A 13,002-nucleotide genomic window follows, 5' to 3' on the forward strand; every position below is an offset into this window, starting at 1 on the left:
GCCGCCCCCCGGGCCAATAAAATGATGCAAAGCTCCGCGCTCGCTGCCGAAGGGGCTGTCAAGGGGCTTCCCGAGATCCTCGGTGTGCCGGTGCAACGTAAGGACCATTTTCTCTTCTCCTTCCTTCGCTCCGTGCCGCAAGGGCGGCCCCGGGCCGGCGGGGCAGCGCCCTGCGGGTGTGCAGGTGCCTCCGCTCCCGGTCGCTCCCGGCTCTGCCCTTCCCGTTTGTTTTTCCCAGTGTGCAGCACCGTTAATGGACGTAAAAATTTGGAGCGCGCGGGAGGGAGAGCGGCGCCCCGGGGGAATGCGGGCCCGGCCCCGATGGGGAGGACGGTGCGGCCGCGGCTCCGGCTGTGCGTGTACAAGTGCGTGTGTGTGTGTGTGTGTGTATGTGTGTGTCTGTGTGTGTGTCTGTGTGTCTGTCTGTCTGTGTGTCTGTGTGTGTGTCTGTGTGTCTGTCTGTCTGTGTGTCTGTCTGTCTGTGTGTCTATCTGTCTGTGTGTCTGTCTGTGTGTGTGCGTGGCCCCGATCCCCTCCCGCCCCCGCGCACCCCCGGGCCCGCAGCGCACGACACCCCGCTTATATCGTTTATCGCGACAAGGCAGCGAACGGCGGCGCTGGGAAGGGACCCGCGGGTGTGCGTGCGGGTTATGCCGGGATGGCGAGCCCGGCCGGGCGCCGTGGAGCGGTGCCGCCGTGTCCGTGTCTGTCCAAAAAGCAGCTACAGGTAGCGCGTTCGTGGGGGTGCAAATAGGATACGCGTGTGTGTGTGTGTGTGTGTGTGTGTGTGCGCGCACAGGGCAGATGGACCCCACAGGTGGATGGACCCGAGCAGGACGCGCCGGCAGCCGGGTGTAGAGGCCGTCGGCCCCCCCTTCCCTGTAGCGCCGAGCCCCGCGCGGGGGGGAGCCTATGGGCACACGCATCCCTATGGATACCCCCTATGGATGGCGGGGGGCGGCCGTGGCCGGTGCGCAGGCGAGCAGAGGTGGCCTCCGCGGGTATTATTATTATTATTTTATTTTATTTTATTTTCTCCTCGTTTCCAAACGGTTCCCGAGACCCAGGCCGTCCCTACGGGCCCGGAACGGGGGGACCCCGCCGGCGGCAGTCGGGCGAGGCTCGGCCCCCCCAGAGCGGCACCAGAAAAGTTCAGGGGAGGGAGCCCAGGCGAGGGGGGAGAGCTCGGGAAGCGGCGTGGGTAGAAACGGGCCTGAGCCCCAGGAGAGCCCGGCCGGGGTCCGGCCGCATTTCGGGGGACCCACTGGGTAACGGGGGGGTGCGCACCCTGTCGCCTGCCCGCTCCGGGCCGGGTTCCCCCCCAACCTCTCACCGTCGCCCCCCAGAGCCTCCCTCGCCGTTCCGAGCCCTGCACCGGCCCCCGCCCCCCCCCCCCGGGCTGCTGTAATTCGTTTTCCGTGGGTGTTTGGTGGGGAGCGAGGCCGGTGCCCCTGCCTGAGGCTGCTGGCGACCGGTCTCCATCCTGCTGGGGGAGGCCTGTCCCCGTTATCCCTCGTTTCGGTCCCGTTGTTGGGCTCCGGGAGGGGGGCAGGTGGGCCCGTTTAGCCGTAATTCACCGCAGCAGAGAGGAAGAAAAATCCCGGTCAGGAGCACAGAGCCGGCGCCGGTGCAGGGACAGGGACGGGGACAGCCAGGGTCTGTCCCACGGCCGCATCCCGACCGGTTCCCAGCGGCAAGGTCACTTCTACGGCCTCGGGCCCCCCCCCCCGATTTAGGGAGAAATGAGGTGCCTAAATCACTCTGGAGCAGCATCGCCCCAGCACAGCTCCTGGTTTGGCCCTTCTGGGGTCCACCAAACTCCCCTGCCCGTGACATTGTCATTCCTGTACCGACTGATGGATGTCAGCAATTAGCAGGAAAGAATCCAACGAGATATTATTATTATTATTATTATTACTACTATTACTATTGCTATTATTTCTATTATTGCTATTATTACTATTATCATTGTTTATTTAAGTGCAAAAAACAGCCGCAGAAGTAAAATAGAGGAGGGTGGGCTGCTATAAAAGTTTCCATCGTTCTGTGGTTCTCCCGCTGCCCCAGCCCGATCCCCGCGGCCGCTGCCAGCTCCCAGCCACCTGCTTTCATGTCGTGACAGCTTTGGGGCCTGATCCTGCCCCAGTTACACAGTACACAGTCCCCTCTGGGCCAAAGGGAATTGCACCTGGGCAGGGGACCCCTTCCCAAGGGGGAGCCGGGGTCTCCTCCCAGCCCCCAGCAGCCCCTCGGTATTTCATCGTACGTGCGAGGAAAATCCGTGACATTTTAATTTCTAATCGCTATTAAGTCGCAGATTTTCCTCTCAGTTTAACCACCTTATTTAGCAGAGACTGTGTCCTACAGCATCCTCTTTACATCACCCTCTTCTGCAGGATTTTGGGGAGCTGAGCCCCTCCTCCCCCGCCCCCGACAGACCTAGCTCAGCCTTGCAGACGGGATTGTTAAAAATAAAATTCCAAATATTATTTATGAATATTGTTTTGCAAATCTCACCGAAGTCAAAACTTGTGCCAAAGCCTGTGGGAACGGTGCCCGGGTGCCGGCAGGCTCTGGCCAAGGGGCTGGAGGGAGGGGAGTGATTAATCGCCGCTGGGAAAGTCGTTTGCCCGCAGCAGAGAAATGAATTGGAGGGTTTTTGCATGCGAAGGAATGATGATTCCTCCCCGCAGAAAGACTTTTTAAGGAATCCCCAGTGCGTTGCTTTCTTTGGGTTCGGTGCAGGCTCCGGTACCGGGGGGAAGGAGGGGGTGTAAATGGGGCCGCCTTTGTGCTCCGGTTTTCCACCCGCATTCCCGGGAACCCTTTCTGCAGCATCCGCGGGTGACCATCCCTTCCCCTTAAAAGAGCAAAACGCAACCCAAAAACAGGGGCTGGTTCGGCACCCCGGTGCCCGGCAGGGCCGGGCTGGGGGCGCACCGGGGAGTGCATCTCCCCCGCCGCTGCCCCCACATCCCCCCCCGCTCGGTTTCAGAGGGGTTTTTGCGGTCTGAGGGATTACTGAGGCCACCGGCGCGTTTGTTTCGTTTCCATCGTTATTTCTTTAATTTTTTCCCCGTCGGGGAGAAACAGGGCTGGAGGTTGGACCCGTCGCTAATAAATCACGGTGGCGGCGGGGGCGTGGGGCCCCTGCCAGGCCATCGCTCGGGCCCCCGTGCGTGGGAGGCTGCGTGGGGAGGCGGGGGATTGCGGATCTGCCCACGGGTTTTAATGGGATACGGCCAAATCCCCGTCCGGGCAGCCGCCGGCAGGAGGCAGGGAGGCACATCACCCCGGGGAGGGGCGTGACTCCCAAACTTACCCCCCCCATGCCCCGGGGAGCGGTTTGTATTGAGGCTGCTGCATCCCTGGGGTGGTCCCGGGGTGGAGAGGAGGGGACCCCGCGGCTGTGTCACCCCCCCACCCCCGGAGCATCGATCAAACCACCCTGCGCACGGAGCCAGCCCGGGTTTGCTGGTGGGCAAAGACAGCAAGGGAGGGCGTTATTCCTGTTGTATCAATTATATCCATTAACTTTATTCCTATTCTACCAAATAATTTAGTGGAAACGAGCGCAATAAATGCGAGGCAGGGAGGCAGCCGCGTCCCTTGCAGAGCACAAAGCAGGTCGCGGGGCTTGAATTTGAGATGTTTTCTCCCTGCAAACCATTGGGCTGATTGGGACATCTCCTGGTTCCCCTGGCAGCTCCCCCATTATTATTATTATTATTATTATTATTATTATTATTATTATGCACAGGGGGAAGCAGCCAACTGGGTGCGAGCTCTGCACTTCTGTGTGCACGCACAGACATCACTGCACACACAGTGCATGGGGTTGGTGCTGTACTTCTGCAGCGAGACTGGAAGGAAAATCGGTCGCTTCTTGGAGAAAAAAAAAAAAGTAGTTTTCTCTGGAAATTCGAAGGGAGATGTTGCGTTATCGGCTGCAGTTGTTTGCCTGTTGAAATGGAGCTGTGTTGCTGCTCTCAGGGAGGAGAAAGCTGCTTGTTAGTTGTGAGTGTGTGTATATATACATGTAGAATGTGTGCATATAAATACAGACACGTGTTATATAAACAGTCATTTATATATAAAACGTTTCCTAAAGGTGCGCTGGCGTTTGTGAAATAACCGAGAAGGATTTCCTCGGGCTGATGCTGAGCTGGTGCCATCGCCGGTGCCAGCGGCTTTTGCATCTCTCTCGAACAGGTTTAACAAATCCAGTGTGGAAAATGTGGTTGGTGCCCACCTGCAGCCGCGGGGGTGGAGAGAGGGGAGAGAGGCATCCAGGTGTTCTCAAAGCGAGAAGGAAAACAGGGACCTATGCAAGCTGTAGAAATTTTGCTTTTTGAATTTATTCTGCTGTTGTTAATGCGACAGGGGCTTAAAATGCCAGCAATAACTACGGTCTGAAGGGCGCTGGGATTGTAACTGTCTAACGTGGGGAATGAAATAAGCTGCCTTCACGTGAGGTACGTGTCAGTACCCCAAAGGATTTTGAAATAATGTTACTTGAGGCTGTAACAATATAATTATTTTCTGTGCTGTTTTTCTCCTTTCCCCCTTCTTTCCTCTTCCCACCTTCTTTCCTATTCCCCCCCTTCTTTATTTCCTTCCTCTTTTTTTCTCCTTCTTCCGTCTTTCTTTCCTTTTCCTCTTCCCCTTTTCTTCCCTTTCTCCCTTTTCCTTTATTCTCTTTTTCTCCCTTGTCCAGTTTAATTGATTTTCTCTCTTCTCTCACTCCTTTTCGTTTCTCCTTTATTGTTTTCTTTTTTCCCATTTCCTTTCTTTCTTTTTCCTTCCCTTTCCTTTTTTTATCTTCTTCCTTTTTGCAAATTTTTCCCCCTTTTTAAATATTTTTCCCTTTTATCTTTCTCCTTTTTAAAATATTTTTCCTTTTTAAATATTTTTTCTTTTTTAATCCTTTTCCTTTTAAAATATTTTTCTTTTTTAAATCTATTTCCTTTTTATACTCTTCTTTTTTTTTAAAATCTTGTTCCTTTTTTTATCTTTTTTCCTTTTTCACATTTTTTCCTTTTTTAAAACATTTTCCCTTTTAAAAAATATTTTCTCCTTTTTTAATCTTTTCCCTTTTTCCTTTTTTATTCTCCTTTTTCCCCCTTTTTCCCTCCCGGTAGCACCCAGGCCAGAGAGGTAGACCCCTCTCCCTCTCCATCGCCTCCCCCATGCCTTGGGCAGCACAAGGACACGTTCTTCCACCATTCTCATCCCTTGTCCTTTGCAGCCTGGCTGTGCCACTCCGACTGGGGACAACCCAGCCCCTCCTAAGCCTCCTCAGCCTTTGGAGCAGCATAATTCCAAAAAAACCCACCCCCTTTTCCCCATCGTAATTTTCTGCCAGCACCTTCAGGCTGGGGAGGGAGCAGCCCTTGTACAAACCATCTCTCCTGCTCTTACTCTCCAGCTCTGGGCATGGTGGTGGATTTTCCCCCAAAATCTATCTGCTTTCATGTGCGTGGGTGAGCTTTATGTGCCTGGCTTTTACCGGGAAATCTGCTCCTGCAGACTCTTGCTGTACCTCCCATTTATTCCAAGCTACGGGCAGAGAGACAGAGGAATATCCAGCTCTCCAGATCTGTGGAAGCTGTGTATCTATAGACGAACGTCGTGTAGGAATCTGGATAGCCAGGGATACATCTTGCCATAAGAAAAGCCTTCCATCTGCAAGCCTTCTTTCTCACACAGTGTGAGAGGCTGGATGCGGGGAGGGCTGGATGGGACTGGACCTGATACCCCCGGATAGCTCTGCTCCAGCTTGGCCTTGCTTTAGCCCACGTTTTCCAGCCGTTTCCAGCGACAGGAGTCTGTAACACCCTGGCTGGATGGGAGAAAGCAGGCCGTCCCCATCACAGAGAAACCGGAGTCCAAAGGGATGTTGGACGATGGAGGATGCGAAGGCATGTGTTGCCCTGGCACTGCAGGGAGAGGGGCACCTGCAGGAGGGGCCGGCATGGCCAGCACGGGGGCTCGTGGTCCTCGGGATGCAGGGGGAGCAGAGGGGAAGCGACTTTTGTCCGTGTTGACAAAGCCTTTGGCGGTGAGGTGGAGGTGCCCTGCACCCCCGGGTCACAGCTGGGACCCCACAGTTGGTCCCATGGGGACCAACAGGCTGCGTTCCTGTTTGGGAGTTGTGGGATGCCGTTCCAGAGGGAGCGAGAGGCAGGCAGGGAAACAGGTGTCAGGGAGCAGGACGTGGTCTGGAAAACGGGGTGCAGAAAGGAAAAGCATCACGTGTGTGTGTCTGTGTCCAGAGGAGCCGGTGGGACCGTAGGCTTTGCTATCCCAGAGGGTTTTGGCAAAGGTCGGCAAAGGCAGATGTACTGGGGCACCTCCTCACCCCACAAAGCCCTGGCATGTGCCCATGCGGGGCTTTGCCAGCCGGGTGGGGGCCCCGCGGGGCCGACGGGGCTGCGGGGGCTGACGCTGCTCTTCTCTCCATCCCTCTCCCCCCCTGCCCAGAGATCCCCCAGTGCGCCGGCTGCAACCAGCACATCCTGGACAAGTTCATCCTCAAGGTCCTGGACCGGCACTGGCACAGCTCCTGCCTCAAGTGTGCCGACTGCCAGATGCAGCTGGCCGACCGCTGCTTCTCCCGGGCCGGCAGCGTCTACTGCAAGGAGGATTTCTTCAAGTGAGTACCCCTCGGGGGCACAGCCCCCCCGAAAGCGGCGTCTCCCTGCCTGAGAAGCAAACACACAACCTATTTTTAAGCATAATTTCGCCAAAATCTTCCTACGCCTTTTGTCGTTGTTGTTTTTGTTGTGAAAAATGAAGGGAATGTTGGTGCTTTACAGCTGCCGCAAGCTGGATGCTGGTTGTTGGGATTTAGCCATCTGAAAGCCCCAAATCTCCCTGATGCTCCTGTGCCTCCCCTGTGCGGGTGTTCAGCCCCTCGGGGTGACAACCTGCGGCGGTTCGGCAGCGGCCCCGGCTCCGCTCGGAGCTAGAGGGCAGGAGAAACCCGCACAAGGCAGCGATAACGCTGCCTGTTCCTTTCAAGTCCTTCACTCGCCTCGCCGCGATTTGCTGATGCCGTTTCTTTCCCTTCACCTTTTACCTCTTCTTTTGTTCCCTTTTTTTTTTCTTTTATCCTTTTTTTTTTTTTTGCTCCCATTAGTGTGAAAACCTCATTTGATTGCGTTGGCAGCTGCCTCGGAGCTGTGCAATGCCCCAGCCTTGGCGTTTCCCTGCTCCCATGAGACAGGACAACCTGTTCTCCATTAAAAATGGACTTCTCAGTGGAGATGCTCTGGTCCCTGGCGGCCGGTGACATTTGGGAGTTTTTCCCAAGGGATGGCAGAGGGTCACCTGTCACCCCTCACCACCAGCCAGCTAAACCGACCGATGGCCATTACAATTACTCCCCAGACAGCACTTTACCTGCCTGCCCATCCCCGGGCTCTCAGGCCTCCCACATCCCCCACATCTCCTCCCCATCCATCAGGACCAAAGATGCAGCTTGAATTTCTCCTTCCCAGCGACGGTCAAAGCAGCCGCTCCAGCCTGGGTAATAACACTTCACTTCTGATATTTTCCAGCCTATTAATCTCCAAGTCATTTAAATAGTCGCCCAAAAGGTGCGGGTAATCAATGTTAATTGGAGTTGAAAGATCAGTGACTTTCTCAGATGAGGTCCTGCTTGGATTATTTGGTGCCAATCAATAGCAGCTCGGCGCTCACCCGGGCACTTGCCTCACCTTTCCTTCACCGCTCATTGATTTTGGGATAGGGAACCTGTGGAGGACGTGAGGATTTCGGCTCAACGTCAGAGGCAGTTGGAAATGTGGGAGCTGCTTCAGAAAAGATCAGATTGATTTTTGATTTTTATCTTTTTTTTTCCCTCGCCTGAATCGCAGCTCTTGGTCCCCAGCCGTGGGTGTCTCTGTGCTGGGACCGGCCATTCCCAGGCGGTGTGAAACCCCCCCCCCCGGGATGCTGGAGGAGGTGTTAAAATGGCTTTTATAGTGTTCTGTGAGAGGGGGTGAATGGGCAGAGCTAGGATGGGGGCTGCAGAGCAGGCACCAGCTCAGCCTTTGGAGCAGAAAAGCATCGTCTGTCTGTCCTACCCCTCCCTATGTACATGCCCGCCTCCCTCCTTCCCTCCATTCGCACCATCCCTTCATGACTCCCTCCATCCCTTCGTCTATCCCTTTATCCTCCATTCCAACCCTCCCTTCATCCCTCCCTCTCTCTGTCCATCTCCTATCCATCCCTCTCCCATCTCTCCCTCCCTCCTTTCTGCCCTCCCTCCCTCCCACACCTTCCCTCCCAGCTGAGGTGTCCCCAGCAGATGTCCAGGCACTCTCCCTTTAGGATACAAATCCAGAAAATGAGGCAAACCAGGGTTTTCCTCCTCACCTTCTGCTTCCAACACCCTGGAACAGTGCTGGCACCACTCATGCCCAGTGCCTGCCACCCGTCCCTGGGTGACACCTGCGTGACTTTGGGACTGTCTCAAGGACCCAGCCTTGGTGGCTGTGTCCTGGCTTTCCACAGGGCATGAGAGCGTGGGTAGCCATGGGGCTTGAGGGTGATTTTGCACCGTCAGGGGATGTTCAGCCCTGAGGGGACAGTGAGAAGTGCTTGGGATGGCTGCACCCCCCGGGCTCCCCTGAATGCCACTGCCTGCCCCTGCAGCCTTCGGGCCAAAAGCCTTGGGTGTTCCTGGGCTGCCCCTTCAAAGCAGATGGAGCATTTAAGGCGTAGAGGACAGATTATTCCAATAGCTTTCTCACCTGGGCTGCTGCTGCAATGCCAGGGTGACTCCATGGGGTCCTGATGTCCTGCTGATGGGGGGTTTAGGGGCACTGCAGGGAGCAGGGGAGACCCTGCAGAGCCCTTGTGGTGCCAATGGGAGGTGGACATCTGCCCCATCTCAATCCCACAGCATCTGTTGCTGAAAACACCAGCGGAATGTCCACTTGCTTTTGACTTTCTCCTGTGCTGCCACCGCCTCATGGCGTGTGTCACCCTCAGGCTGTTAATTCAGGGAATTCACTCCTTGGACGCTCCTTCCACACTTCCTGCACCGTTCCACATGTTCCTTGCATGCTTTTTCACTTTTCTAGCACACTCCTCACACACCCATTGCATGTGCCTTCCACACTCCTTGTCCCATTCCTGCACACCCCTTTCATGCTGTTTCACACTCCTTGCACATTCCTTGCGGCCGAGCTGGTGGCTTTGCTCATTCCAACACCTGCCCCACAGCAGCCCACCCAATGCCCCTGCCAGGCCCTCGTTATGGTGTAAGAGCCCCATCATTCTGCATTAATCTGGGATTCATCTTGCCAGCGGGGCGGCGTAATTAATTTATTTGGTATTAATGTCGATGAAATATGTACTGTCCTTGCAGGGGAAAATCAGGCAGCCTATAAGCATTAGTTAAAAGAACCATTAAAATCAAACCTTCCTCAGCTCCATTAGGCCGGTCTCTCACTCTGAGGAAGATAAACCCCCGCCGTGTGAAGTGTCATGCATAATAAGGTTGATTGCTGGTTTAAACTCTGCCCTGTCTGCTGGTCCCAGTCCCATCTCTGCCCAGCAAAGCTCACCTCGCCGGGGGGCTCAGGGTCACCCGTTTCTCCCTGCAGGCGTTTCGGGACCAAATGCACGGCGTGCCAGCAGGGCATCCCCCCCACCCAGGTGGTCCGCAAGGCTCAGGACTTCGTGTACCACCTCCACTGCTTCGCCTGCATCATCTGCAGCCGGCAGCTGGCCACGGGGGATGAGTTCTACCTGATGGAGGACGGGCGGCTGGTCTGCAAGGAGGACTACGAGACTGCCAAGCAGAACGGTAGGCACCCCTCAGGGGCTGCGAGGGGCACAGCACACCGAGGGCCGGCCATGGCTCGTGCCACTGGTGAGCCTGTGGGAAGGTGTCCCTGCAGGCTCCGGGACGGCTGGTTCTGGGGAGATATTCCCAGTGCCGTGGGCTGGCAGTTCAGAGATGGTACCGCCTGCTTCGCTTGCAGATGACTCCGAGGCGGGCGCGAAGCGACCCCGGACCACCATCACAGCCAAGCAGCTGGAAACGCTGAAAAATGCCTACAAAAACTCCCCCAAGCCCGCCCGGCACGTGCGGGAGCAGCTCTCCTCCGAGACGGGGCTTGACATGAGGGTGGTGCAGGTGAGGCCGTGGGGGTGCCCCTCTCCACCCTGCCCTCAGAGAAGGGTGACACTGGGGTCCCTCTGGGGTGTCTGGGTGCTGCATTTCAGGGGATGCAGGGGTGGCAGAGGTGTTGGGGTGGCATGGCTGCTCGGGAGCTGGGCTGCAGGGATGTTGGGGTCCTGGTTTGCATGGAGGTGTGGGAGATGGGGTGTGGGGGTGCTGGCATGCAGGGTTGCAGGGGTTTAGGGGTGCTGGGTTGTATGAGTGTGTCCCTCCTTGTTGTCCCTCCTTGCCCTCCAAGCTGGGCACATTGGTGCTGCATCCATGTGGCCCCCTCCTCCCCAGCTGGCATACTGGGTTGCAGGGATGCTGGGATGCTGGTGTGCCAGGGTGTTGGCATGCTGAGGTGCAGGAGTGCTGGATTGGAGTGCTTTGGGTAGCAGAGGTGCAGGGATGCTGGGATGTAGCGGTTCCACGGGCGTTGGATGCAGGAGCGCCGGCACGCAGGAGTGCCAGGGTGCCGCGGTGCCATCGATGTCCCCACTTCCCGCCCCAGGTGTGGTTCCAGAACCGCCGGGCCAAGGAGAAGCGGCTGAAGAAGGACGCGGGGCGGCACCGCTGGGGGCAGTTCTACAAGAGCGTGAAGCGGAGCCGCGGGGGTGGGAAGCTGGAGAAGGAGAGCTCGGCCGAGGACTGCGGTGTCAGCGACAGCGAGCTCAGCTTCCGCGGTGAGCGGGGCGCCCGCGAGGGGCCGGGGGGCCGCGGGGCCACCCCCTGCGCTGACCCCCCGCCTCTGCTGTCCCTCCTCTCCCCGGCAGAAGACCAGATCCTCTCCGAGCTGGGCCACAACAACAGGGTTTACGGCACCGTGGGGGACGTGGCGGGCGGACAGTTGCTGAACGGCGGCTTCTCCATGGAGGGGACGGGACAGTCGTACCAGGACTTGCGGGACGGGAGTCCCTACGGCCTCCCCCAGTCGCCGTCGTCCATCTCCTCCCTGCCGTCCCACCCGCCCTTGCTGAACGGGCTGGACTACGCCATGGACGGCAGCCTGGGGCTGGTGGCCCACGGGGCGCAGGGGGTGAGTCAGACGCTGCGGGCCATGGCCGGGGGGGGCCCCACCTCCGACATCTCCACGGGCAGCAGCGTCGGGTACCCAGACTTTCCCACCAGCCCGGCCTCCTGGCTGGACGACATGGATCACCCCCCTTTCTAAGCGCTGCTCGCCCCCCGCCCCGGCCCCCTCGCTCCCCCCCCAGCCAGCAAGCGCAGCACTGAGGGCACCCGCCGGCGGTTGACCTTTCCAGGATTTCCCATGGGAATTGGCCCCGGAGGGCTGCAGGGAGGGGCGGGCAGCACTGGCGGTGGGTAGGGGCGTCTGTGCTCGGGGCGAGGGGCACGGATGCCTTCGGGTGTAAGCACAAGAGAGGTGTCGGCGCACGGGATGCACGGCGAGGACCCGGCGCAGGGCTGGGGCACGGCCGTGGTGTGGGACAGCGGGAGGGAAAGAAGGACAATCAGGGATGGCAGAGTCCGTCCCGGCACCCGCGCCAGCCCCGCAGTTCCCACACCCCCCGGCCGAGCATCGCTGCTATTTTCAAGAGTTATTTTTCGATACGGAGTTGAAATGCAACTCGGCGCTGCCCGGAGCCTCAGCAGAAAGAGAAATCTATATTGTAGAAGGGTTTATTTTGCCGGGGACGTGTCCGAGCGAGGCCACTGCCCCTCTGCCCGGAGCGATGCTGCCGGGGAAGATCCTGCCTGCTCCTGGCCTCGTGGCCGCGGGGCCATGATTTATCCCTGGGCACACAGGAGTGTTTATGGAGCATCACTGCGGTTTCACCATGGTCACGCGATGGGGAGGAATTAAAAAACAATGCCTCTGGCTCGGGATGCCCACTGGCCAAGCTGGGCTGTGGTGGAGCCAGCAGGGATGCTTGGGGTTGGCACCTGGAAAGCAGCTGCTGGAAGAGTGGGTGGGAGAGGTGGTCAATGTTTGCTCTGAGGGTATTGCAAAAAATTCCCCCCCAAAGGGGGAAAAAGAGTATTTTGTCAGCTGCAGAAGCAGCTGCGTGGTGGGGAGTGGAGGGGATTGGGGTGTGAGATGTCCCTGGTATAGGCCACCGATGTCCTTTGGTGCCGTGGGGCTGATGGCACCAAGGGTGGGTGCAGGCATCCAGGGAGGATTCAGGTGGCTTTGGCACATCCTGCAAGCCCCATGGGGTCTGCTCCTGTCCATGCCCACCCAGTACCAGCCCCTTGCTCAAAACCCATGTGCCTGTCTCCCCCAGCACAGTCCGCATCCCCTACCCTCAGACATTCAGCTCCATGGATAAAATCCAGCTCCACACTCTCTGCCCGGGGTGCCCAGCTCTGTCCCAACCCCACAGGGATGCCCCAGCCTCCAGATCCCTGCCATCCCCTCTGGCTCTGGGGTGATGCTGATGATCCCAGACTGCCATCCATCAGGGAGGGCTGGGGGTGGATCCCCTCAGCTGGCTGCTGCCAGGGGCATTGGGAGCTCTGAAAGCAAAGAGGAAAAAAGAATAAAAATGAAAAAAAAAAAAAGCCACACAAGAAAGCACATCACTGGTCTGTCCCTGTCCCTCCTTGCCCCCCCAGCTGGGTGCATTGGTGCTGCAGGAGCTGCCCCAGCTGCATCCACGTGCCTCCTCCCTCCCCATCCTTGGATGCTGCTTCGTGCCAAGCCCCCGGCCTTGCTGGCACTGGTGGGGAGGGGGACAGGGGAGAGCCGTGCCCGCTGCTCTCCATCCCCCTTCGACAAGGCCAAATGTCTCCTCCTCCCCTCGCTGTGTAAATTTTGTACAGTTCCAGAAAGTGAGAGTCTTGTTTCCTGGGGGGGGGGG

At 57.7% G+C, this 13,002-nt stretch overlaps 1 protein-coding gene across 1 annotated transcript; it reads left to right on the plus strand.

Moving 5' to 3' along the window:
• Nucleotides 1–8: 8 nt before the first annotated feature.
• Nucleotides 9–12,546, plus strand: LHX4 (LIM homeobox 4). The gene is made up of 6 exons (XM_027658621.1): nt 9–97; nt 6,484–6,655; nt 9,618–9,820; nt 9,999–10,153; nt 10,692–10,863; nt 10,954–12,546. Exons 1-6 carry the CDS (start codon nt 22–24, stop codon nt 11,349–11,351), a joined length of 1,176 nt encoding a protein of 391 aa, XP_027514422.1. The 5' UTR covers nt 9–21; the 3' UTR covers nt 11,352–12,546.
• Nucleotides 12,547–13,002: the final 456 nt, after the last annotated feature.

This window comes from Corapipo altera, unplaced genomic scaffold (assembly GCF_003945725.1).
Source record: "Corapipo altera isolate COAL_440 unplaced genomic scaffold, ASM394572v1 79, whole genome shotgun sequence".
NCBI classification, from domain to species: Eukaryota; Metazoa; Chordata; class Aves; order Passeriformes; family Pipridae; genus Corapipo; species Corapipo altera.

Coding starts and splice junctions, on each gene's coding strand:
- LHX4 (XM_027658621.1), top strand. CDS start 22: ATGATGCAAAGCTCCGCGCTCGCTGCCGAAGGGGCTGTCAAGGGGCTT. Junction 98..6,483: donor CCTCGGTGTGCCGGTGCAAC/GTAAGGACCATT, acceptor CCCCCTGCCCAG/AGATCCCCCAGTGCGCCGGC. Junction 9,821..9,998: donor CGAGACTGCCAAGCAGAACG/GTAGGCACCCCT, acceptor CTTCGCTTGCAG/ATGACTCCGAGGCGGGCGCG.